The sequence below is a fragment of the Zophobas morio genome, unplaced genomic scaffold, assembly GCF_036711695.1.
Source record: "Zophobas morio isolate AGI-343-1 ecotype UQ-CSIRO unplaced genomic scaffold, CSIRO_AGI_Zmor_V1 ptg000030l, whole genome shotgun sequence".
Lineage (NCBI taxonomy): Eukaryota > Metazoa > Arthropoda > Insecta > Coleoptera > Tenebrionidae > Zophobas > Zophobas morio.
The window spans coordinates 13,445,263-13,456,784 of record NW_026972135.1 but is presented as its reverse complement, the minus strand read 5'-3'; the positions used below and the strand labels follow the sequence as shown (position 1 = coordinate 13,456,784).

Genomic DNA, 11,522 nt, shown 5'->3' with positions numbered 1-11,522 from the left:
TTCGCACAAACAATGTAGTGTGTTTATAAATTGGATTTATATATAAATTTTAATTAGGTAATCTTGAGATAAAAATGTTTTGGGTCTGTATCGGTTCAAAATTTCTGGTGCGTTTATCTTGTCGCTGATTGTGTTAATTAAGTTTGGAATAACTACTAGGTGTAAAAAAACATAACCTCCATGATGATAGTAATAATATTTACAACACGTGAAAGAGTGAAAGTTACGAAAACAAGAAAAAGAGCAAGATGTTAAAAATCTGGTAGGAAAAAATTTTATTATTAATCATTTTATCAAATTATTAATAGTAAGTGAAATCAAGTGACCTTTGATCTATATATAATAATTTACATGGTGTTTACCATAATACCAAATGTCTGTTCACTGATATTTGTGAATATGAATGAATAATTTATTACGGACACGATACATCTGAAAATTTGCAAAAATGGCTTAACTAAATTTCCCGAATTCTTGACCGTACTGTCATCATTTGTATTACAATATACGAAACAAAGTTGAAATGTCTGTCTCCACAGACAATTATAACATTGTGCACGGTTTTAAGCCAAGAAATTTGGATTTTTTTTTTAAGACTAGTGCTGTTAAATACCTACAGGAATTTTATAAATGATTCTAAGGGCGTAGTTGGCCATGGATTTCAAAAATCCCGCTTCGCTGAAATTATGCCCGTGATTATGCATCATTATGACAGTTCTCACTTGTCACATTAATGTCTAGTGTCATTTGTAACCTGTCATTTAAAGCCGTCGTTTTTATTGTTTTAATGTTTTTCAAGTGGGAATTACAGTAGTTCTCGTTGTTCCAAGCTCAAAACAATAAAATAGTCACTTTCAGTACTCTTGGTGGTTGCGTTCGAAAATTTTGTTTTTGTGTTAGGAAGCGAAGACTGTGAAAATGGTTTATTCTGTTGAACAAGACACTTTCATCGTTATGTCTTGTTATCGCAATGGTACTTCGTAAACGAAGAGTGTATATATTCTGTAACCGCTTGTTAACAAGAATATCTGGCCAAATACCGTGATTTATTAATTTAAGAAACATCGTTAAAAGCCCACATTAGAGATGCAATCAACAGATTTGTTCGAACTGGGAGTATCAACAAAGAGAAATTTTGTGAAGACTTCATCTAAGGAAATTATTTATGATTTGAGACGACTTGAGCAAAATTGAACAATTGAACAAGGGGTCCACTGTATTGACGAAAGGATGTTACAGAAAATTGTAGAATGGAATTGAATTTAAAATTAATATTGATTTCATTAGTTAATGACGTCAAATTTAGTCTAAAATTTATTGGTTCATCCTCTCCTGATAAGATCATCTCGAACATTTATGGAAAAAATATTTATTAAAAATTACGCCCTCAGATGTAATATAATTTATTGCACTTGTATATTACATAATTTATTATGCGCTGGTAATATATTTCAAACTTTACTTCCTGAGAAGAATTTAAAAATGTACGGTAATTAAGTCTATTTGACATATGGCTAATTTAATGTCTTCCCGGCTATGAAACAGTAGGTCCTCCATTGCTTCGTCAATGATCCCTACAATAAAGTGGTCACGTCACTTCAAAATTGTATATAGTAAATGTGTTTTAAATTGCATACAATAAAGTTAGTTGAGCAGGCGAATAAAATCGGCATGGGGTAAACTCAACAATTTATTTTCTTACTTGAATTTACACGAATAACTATTACAGCGATTATGTACAAAATAACTCCGGCGTAACTTGTCTGGACACTCAATGGACTAGACGTGATGACTTAATTCGTTGTCTGAATAATAATTATTGGTTCCCGAAGGTGGCCTCTATTTAAACCCATACTTCTGCAATCGAGGTCTTTCGCGAATATCCATCGCCATTTCACACAAATTTACGAATATTTCTCGTCAACCAGATATTATTTCATTTAGAAGTTTCTGGTAAATAAATGGGATTATTATAATGAACAAATAAAACAAACAAATTATGATTATTATTTGTTGTTTTAATCCATTAGACGATTATAGGCTTATAAGCATACTTTTCTTGAAAAATAGGTAATAAATTCAGTGAAGCATCTTTGTGCCTTAATTCCTATTGGTAAATTGGGATTTTGAATAGAGGTTGCAGGAAAATTTTGTATGGTTTTATGGTTTATTTACATAATCTTCTTAATTGTAAAATTAATTGTAAAATGAATGTTTTTAATATATAATACAAGTTCTTGATATTATTTATTTTAATTTCATTTAATAAACTATAAAACCACAAAAATCTTTTTTTAACACAAATTATATTTCAATAAATTTTCAGTAGCGAGTTATCGATATACTTAATTGTATTTACATCATAAAATTTATTTATTTTACTTCATACTATGTCATGTTTGACGTTTTACTGGATTCGAACGAGTCCGGAAAAATCAAAAAAACGGACAAGTCCGATAAAATTGAGCCAAAAAGGACAAGTGTTCCATTTCCGGAAGCGGCCACTGACCTTTTTGGGTCTCTTTTGCTTTACCTGTTATTGTAAATACAAATGTAAATTTAGTACTTCTGTAACCGTCCTGTATTAAACATCGAAACCGAACGCTGTCTACTATTTCGCACACAACAAAACAAAGGTCCTTCGAGCAATATCAAAGTACAATTCGGTATCACATTGTCGTATCAACCAGATTACAAAAAAGTCTGGTAGGACGAGCCGAGTTGCACAAACATTGGTCCTTCGAGACGGATTGCACAAAACATTGGTCCATCGAGTCGGATTATACAAAACAACAAGTCCTGTAAAGTGTTATACTATGTGTTTAAACATACACTGCGTTTCATATAAAATGCACCACCTAGAAGGAGTAGGCGTAGAATGTAGAAATTTGGTGGAGAAGACTGTTGCATATAGACAAACAATTGATTAAAATTTGAAAGAAAAACTACTACTTGTTTAGATAATATACCGAGTGTTATTCGATTTTTATTAATTTTTTGATTATGTTTTAAAGATACTTGAGTAAGATTCTTTTGCAATTTTACTTGACATTTGTCATTATTGTGCTTGCAAAAATGCTACGAGTTCACACACGAGGTAATTTTCAACAGATAACACCTATTGAAAGAGGGCGAATAATTGGGATGCATGAGGCTAGTTTACCATTTCGGGAAATCACCAGAAGACTCGGCCCAACGGATTCTACGATATTAAGAACAAGTCGAGAATGGAACAACGAAGAGCTACAAATGCGTCGCAGGGGTACCGACCGTTTCAGAGTCACCCAAGAACGCGAAGATCATTTGCTAAGAAGAAGTGTTATTCAGTACCCTTGGTAACCATAACGATCAGTCGGGATGGACTGGATGACAGCAATTGGGCACAGAATCCGAGGAGTACCATCTACCGCCAAATTCGTTCCTTTGGCTTGAGATCTTATCGTCCAAACTGCAAACTTCCCTTACCACAAGAACACAAAACTACCAGGCTTCACTGGTACCAAGACAGGCAGCAATGGCTGTAATAGTGGAATGTCATAATGTTTAGGAACAAGTCTAGGTCTTGTTTGTGGCACTCTGATGGACGCATACGTGTTCGAAGGCCTTGAGGCCAAAGGTAAAATCTGGAATTTGTACAGAGATGTCATATCGCTCTAACACCTGGAGTAATGATATGGGATGGTATACACATCTGTTGAAGTACTCCCTTAGTGTTCATTCCAGGCACGCTAAATGCCCGGCATTACATCGTTAACGTGTTAAATCAATTTCTTTTTCCTTATCTTTCGAACCGTCGAAGAACATCTTTTGAACAAGATAATGCGTGGCCTCATGTGGCCATATTAACTTAAAGAGTGTTTGACGAAAATAACGTCAACTTCTTACCCTGGCCTGCCCTATCACCAGATTTATCAACAATCGAAAATGTTTAGGATTTAATGCATAGAAGGCTGCGCAATTTACCACATCCTCCAAAGACTTTGGAAGAATGTCTACAACAAATTCAAAATGCCTGGAATGAGATACCCCAGCAGGCAATAGATCATCTCATTTTAAGCATGCCTAGAAGAATACAGTCTTGTATTCGTGCACGTGGAATTTTAACACATTATTAACATTTCTTGTGTTAGACATTTTATTTTTTCTTTGAAATTTTAATCAAATGTTTGTCTACGTGCAATAGTCTTCTCCACCAAATTTCAACATTCTACGCCTACTCCTTCTAGGTGGTGCATTTTATTTGAAACGCAGTGTATGATGCTGATTTGCACAAATAAACAAATTAAAACATTTACCAAACAGCGGTTGCTAACGATGTCAGAAAAAGTGACTCGATTTGGATTTTTTCTCAAAATAATAATTATTTTATCGAATAAAAATATATGTTGACAGTATGAAATAAAATACATAACAACATACGTCCGGTAACTCTTTTCGCAGTACTCGTTTCGAAATTAAAGACTCGGCTACCTACTCGTCCTGAAACATCCCACTCGTACTGTAAAATTTGAGCTATTTAGAATAACTTTAATAACTATTTATGTTTTCATAAACACTAACAAGTATTTAAAATAACAAGTAATAATTTGTTTGTATTGTTTATTCATTATAATAATTCCATTTATTTACCAGAAACTTTTGAACGAAATAAAATCTAATCGAATAGAAATAACGGCAAAGTTGTGTTAGACTCATCTGGCAACGTAAATTATCTAAATGCTTACTATGAGATTTTTACACATTTTTTTCGTCGCCCTCTATCGAGTGGAAGATTTATTAAATGTAGACGGCCAAATGTTGGTACGCCATCTCTTGTTCGCCGGCCTTTGGCCTGTTCGCTCCAAACAATAGCATGGGTCTATCTATATGTATTTAATCAATGCCTTTAGTGAACGCCGCGTCACTCTGCCGATGACTCATACTGCGTACATAGGAGAAGGAACGTATAAATACTAGAAGACCCACAGGCGTCGTACCGGGGCGGCGTATGGGTTTATTTCGTAACAATAACATAGTCCTACACATGTAGTTTATTGTTTCGTCTTGAGTTTTTGTCCAAAACGTCCAGATTTTTGAAAAAAAAAATAAAAATTATAAAACTGCAGTTTAAATTTGAATTTGGAAAACCGAATGCTTTGAAATCTTGCAGATACATATTTTAAACTTATGATAAGCATGATAAATTTTTAATCAAAATGTATTTGCTTATACAGGTGTCTCAGAAAAATTAATGACTGAGTCAATTTATTTTATTCATTAAATCAGGCACTGCAAAACCAAATGCTTTGAAATCCTGCAGACTTTTTGAGGTTATTGTAAGCATGGTAAATTTTTAATCAAAATGTATCTGTTTATCAACCCCAAAAAATTGATAACGTCATCTCAAAATTTTGCCGCATAAATCCTATCTAAAATGTGCAAAATTTGATGAGTCTATCTATACTTACTTTTTACTTCCCGAGCGTAAGCAAAGGAAGTATTGTAATCGAGTCCGTCGGCCGACTCTCTACTTTTACGTTTTCTCGATCTTTCATGACCCCTAGAAGACGAAGAAATAGGTCTCCCATTTCCGTCTGTCTGTCCGTCTGTCCGTCTGTCCGTCTGTCCGTCTGTCCGTCCGTCTGTCCGTCCGTCTGTCCGTCTGTTGTCCCGGATTTTTATTAGACAGATAATCTCCGAAAGTACTCGACCGATTGTTGTGAAATTTTGTACTTATATTAAGAATATCATGTAGATGGTAAAACGCTAACCAAAATTTGTCTAATCATCCCCACCACTAATGCGATGACGTCACTTCAAAATTGTACATAGTAAATGGGTTTTCAATTGTATAAAATAACATAGTCCTACACATGTAGTTTACAACTCTGAATCGACTTTTCACCCGAAACGTCCAGATTTTTGGAAAAAAAATCAAAATTATAAAACAACATTTTGAAATTTAATTTTTAATCTGCTAACCAGAATGCTTTGAAATGTTGCAGATGTTTTAAGGCTATAAAGAGCATCATAAATCTTTAGTCAAAAAATATTTGCTTATCCCCTCCAAAAACTTGATGACGTCAGCTCAAAAGTTTGTGGAATAAATCATTTCTAAAATGTACAAAATATGATGAGTGTGATCTATCACTCCATTCATATTTTTTGTATTTGCATATACAGGGTGACTCAAAAAAATTAATGAATGCGTAAATTTAATTTACTGATTTACTCAGGAACTACCAAACCTAATACTTTGAAATCTTGCAGATGTTTTAAGGTTATAAAGAGCATAATAAATGTTTAGTCAAAAGATATTTGCTTATCCCCTCCAAAAAATTGATGACGTCAGCTTGAAAGTTTGCCAAATAAATCCTATCTAAACTGTAAAAATATGATGAGACTGTACTTGTGATTTATCACTCCATTCATATTTTTTGGATTTGCATATACAGGGTGACTCAAAAAAATTAATGAATGCGTAAATTTATTTTATTGATTTAAACAGGAACTAAAAACCGAATGCTTTGAAATCTTGCAGATGTTTTAAGGTTATAAAGAGCATAATAGATGTTTAGTCAAAATATATTTGCTTATGCCCTCCAAAAACTTGATGACGTCAGCTCAAAAGTTTGCCAAATAAATCATATCTAAAATGTACAAAATATGATGACTCTGTACTTGTCATCTATCACTCCATTCATATTTTTTGGATTTGCATATACAGGGTTACTCAAAAAAATTAATGAATGCGTAAATTTATTTTATTAATTTACTCAGGAACCACAAAACTGAATTCTTTGAAATCCACTGCGTAAAAAAAAAAACATAATATGCATGCAGTCGTCACGTTTCCGACGGCGAGGGAAGTACTGTCTAAACTCTTTAGACCATTTTTTTTTTCATTATAGATAGATATTCCTTTATTCGGATTTCTTCGTAGAAAAGGCCCATTTGATGTATGTCACCATACAGCTGCACTTGTCTTACACGGACATTATAATATATTTCGGACCAACAATTCGAGTTCTTAGGACGTACGTCTGAAGGAAAGTGAATCAGCGGAGGTCCGAGATGTTGTCTTTGAAAATCCTTTTTAATGTTGAGGAACAATTACATGAAGGTTTACGACAAATTGATGAGAGCAAAGAACTGCTTTGGCCGTTGGGCGCTAAATCAGAAAGATCCGAAGAAAATCTACTTCGAAGAGGTTTCTGGGTCAGTTTTTCACCGAAAATGAATCTGATTTGGTATTAGGAAGTGCAGTTTTTAAGAGTATTTTTTCCTTGTTTTGAAATAAATTGTTTTGAAATTATGATTTTTTTTTCAAATGGATGTGATTTTTACTTGTACACACAAGGTTTAATCAAGAATGCTAAGTGCATGTTTCCTTTTCTAACATTTACAAATAGGAAATGTCCTTTATGTATTATTTTATTTATAGCCGTATCAGTACTCTCTCAAAAACAAAGCCGTTTAAGTCACACCATACCATGTCTTCTTGTACCTACCAATATTTGGTAGAAACATAACCTTACATTTTAAAACAAACGACAGGATAATCGACTCTTTCCATGTTTCTTGCTTCCTTGTAATAAATTTAAGGGTATGGCCTTCTGATTTCACAGTTTCTGTCACATATCTATGTAAACACATATTATATAACCCGTGAGGATTTTTTTCCTCTGAACATACGATAATTCATGTATGTTGGGTTGCATATTCATCCTCCCAATGGATTGATTAGGACTTTTAAAAACTGAACATAAAATCCATAAGATTCGTAATAATTGAGGAGTAGTAGATTTGTTCTTTAAACTTGTACTTATTACAATACCTTAACATGAAGACAATGCCAATGTTAATGGCAATATCTTTGACATAACCTAGGTACATCTCGATCACATTTTATGTTCAGTTTTTAAAAGTCCAAGTCAATCCATTACAAGCAGGTATGCAACCAACTTAACATTAATTATCCTGTGTTCGGAAAAAAAAACCTTACGGTATATGAGATAACGTGATCGAGTTTTTAAATGTAAGGTTATGTTTCTATCAAATGGATGTTATAAGAACATTGTTGGTTCTTTAATAATATGGTTAAAATGGTTTATACGTGATCATTGATCCGTGATGTTTATTATACTGGGTATTCATTTTATCTATCACGCCTGAATATTTCTGCATAGGCAACCCATTTTACATTTCGTAAATAGCTTTGATTAATTTTTATTTTTAAATAATAATGAACGCATAGATAGCAATGATCAGAACCAAAATTATAACAAATTATTTCTGTCAGCCAAATATTTTCAATTTTCGTTTGCTTTAAAATGTTTTAGAATTCCGGAAAACAGGCCTGTTATTAATATTGGGAAAGTGTGACAAAAATTTTAATGCCGCTGTTTGTCTCTACGCCAGGCAATATCCCAATAGAAGAACTCCATCAAATTAAGCGTTTAGAACACTTGAAAAAAATTTACGAAATTTTGGGAGGCAGGCATTTTGAACATTTATTATAAATTCGTTTTCGTTGTAATCTGATCCATTAATAATTTGAGTATAATTTTTTCAATTTTGTCATTATTTGGCATTGACATCTTCGTCATTTTTTTCTGTGATTACTATGTTTGCTTATTAAAAAAAAATTAAATTGGACGAAGTCGTCTCTGGGGTGTATAATATGACATATAAAATAAACACCCTGTATATGTCATAATATGTGTGAATAAATCTAGTAATTAATTTTGTTGATGAAATAAAACTTGATTTATTATATTTCCCCAAAATTTTGAGAACACAATACACTTTTACTATATCGGGTGTTCCAGTTCACCTCCACTCTAATATCTATATATTATTTGAAGAGATAACAGCTTGCCATTTATTAGGGAGATAAATTAACTAGAAAATATCATCTTTTATTTTTTCGGAAATAAGGGCAACTTGAGAAAAGAGTTGAACTAAAAAAATTTTCAGAATAAACTTAAGTAGTCAACATTGATTTAGCCATCTATTACAGAACAATAACATAATATTGCTTAGATTTTTCTTCCAACATTTATTTATAATATAAAATAAATGTTTTTTTAATAAATATGCTTTTAAATCAGGACGATCTATTTTCGTGTTTCTCCAAAAGGGTGCATATAATTTCTATAAAATTATCACAAGACATGACGTTATGATTATGATTTGTATAAAAAGATTCATAGATTTATACCTATCAAAAAGTTGATTATATCGCTCTGAAACACTGAAATAAATATTGACAAGCCACAAGTTTAAAAATAATAATTTATTATATGTTACTTAACAGTTTTTTAGCTTACGCTTCACAATGAAAATACTAATAAATTACATTATCAAAATAAAAACATACAAAAAAACAACTTATTCTAAAAGAATTGCAACTCGGAAAACTCGGAAATACTTTTTCTCTCATTCACCACTTTCCTTCGTTTCAGATATTTTAAAATTAAGCAGACGACGAGTAACAACAACGCTAAAACTATAACTTGTACAACAACAACAGCCACAAAAATTTTATCCCTGTAATTTTCGGGTACCTCTTGAACCACCGACGATGTTAATTTTTCCATGTATTTCTCATCCAAAACTTCGCGTTTCTCCAACGACGCCTCGTAATTGTTCAAAAATTTAAAAAAGCTCGAATTTCCAAAATCTTCGTTGAAAAATCTAACCAATGTAGAGTTTTTTATGGCTTCATCCAAGGATTGCTGCAGATTTTTAACCATCGTTTCACCCGAGGTTGCTTCTACGTCATATTCAGTTCCTGTGACTTCATTGTCGTTTTGGCAAGAAATTCCTCGGAAATTTTCAACATCAAAAGTGAATCCAGGCACAATCATAACTTTCATGGCTTGCAAGACACTGTAAATCTGGACGAGATCCTTACACTGCCAGAGATTTTTATCTAAATCAACAACCTGTAACCTGGGTAAGTGATGTTTTAAATCAACTTCGTTTAGCGACGAAATTTTATTGTTCTCAAAATGTAAGAACTGAAGGTTGGATAATGCGGTAAAAGTGTATTGGTGCAAATCAGTTAGCTCGTTGTACGAAATGTCCAAAATTTGTAGGTTGCTCAACCTATCAAACGTACCGAATTGCAAGTCCTGGATTTTATTGTGGGACAAATTCAACACCTTCAAGTTCGTCAAATCTTGCAACAAAATGGTATTAATTTTGACAATCTCATTGTGTTGCAAATGCAACTGCTGTAAAGTGTCCAATTTACGGAAAACATTCTTCCTGATTGTGGATATTTTATTGTAACTAAAGTCCACTGCTTGAAGTTTTCCCGTATTATTGAAGGAAAAGTTGGTCAGGTTTCTCAAATTGTTGTTACTCAGATTGAGAACCGACAGCCCTACGAATGTTCCACTAACCTCTCGAATATAATTGTTGCTAAGTTTCACATTTCTTGCTTTTAATAACTCGCAGTGAGACACCGACACGATTTCGTTGTGGCTTAGATCCAGATTTTCTGTTACAGGAAAATTAGTAAAATCTGCTTCAACAAAGTCGCTAAAACTCAAATCCAACCTGTCAATTTTTAAACTTGACCAATTTCCACTCAATTTGCTCAGCGATGTTTTCGACAATTTCAACACGTGTAGATTTTTGGGGCTTACAGGGTAAATACTGACCAACGGATTCTCAGATAAGTCCAAATATTTCAACATTCCTAACATGGCTAAGAGATCTTTGCCCACGACGGAAAGACTGTTATTCTTTAAATGCAACTCCTCGAGTTTAGCCAGTCCCATCAAAGAAAACTTTTCAATTTTCTGAATTTTGTTATGGGTCAAACTCAGAATCTTCAGTTGGTGGAGAGAATTGTAGATTCCACTTGCCAACTCCGTCATTTTATTGTGATCCAAGTACAACTCTTGGAGATTTCTCGGTCCAGTGAAAGCCCCCGGCAAAATATTTTTGATGTGGAGATTCTTCAAAAACAGCTTTGTGACTGACGGAAATTTTTCAAACGTCAGTGATGGCAAAAGTGATATTGTCGAGTTTGTGACTTCCAAATACTGCGGATAGGGTTTCTCCTCAACATTGTAATCGAGTGAAGCCGCTGAAGCCACATTAGAACAAATTATCGTCGAGTTCGTTGTTTTCCGTTGTACATAAGGTTGTTTGAAGTAATATCTGTTGTTAGTGGTAAAAACATGTTGCACTTCTTGAGCCAAAATTTCTTCACATGCACGGTTGTGGTCGACGAAACATACCATAGCCAGTAAAAGCTTGATGGAAAATTTTGCCATGGTGACTGCAAAAATTTAAATTTTTAGTTAATTTAGTTAACTAAGCGTGTATTACTACTTACATTTTTGTTACGAATGACGACACTACCAGAAAACTAAAATGCAGCCAGGCAACTTGACGTCTAACAGAACACTCGGATTCAACTAAAGTGGACGTGGATGAAGTAGCCCTTTTATTACCTTCCAGTTCTAAGAAGGACTGCTTTTAACTGAGGGGGGGTAATTAGCTTGTGATTGGTCAGATAACTC

General features: G+C 33.4%; 1 protein-coding gene across 1 annotated transcript; it reads right to left on the bottom strand.

Annotated features, from left to right (window-relative positions):
* Positions 1-9,377: 9,377 nt before the first annotated feature.
* Positions 9,378-11,273, bottom strand: LOC135138615 (insulin-like growth factor-binding protein complex acid labile subunit). Its single transcript, XM_064068593.1, has one exon. It carries the CDS (start codon positions 11,271-11,273, stop codon positions 9,378-9,380), a length of 1,896 nt encoding a protein of 631 aa, XP_063924663.1.
* Between the last annotated feature and the right edge of the window lie 249 nt (positions 11,274-11,522).

What these genes read in the sequence shown, in the direction of transcription:
- LOC135138615 (XM_064068593.1), bottom strand. Translation starts at nt 11,273, where the DNA reads ATGGCAAAATTTTCCATCAAGCTTTTACTGGCTATGGTATGTTTCGTC.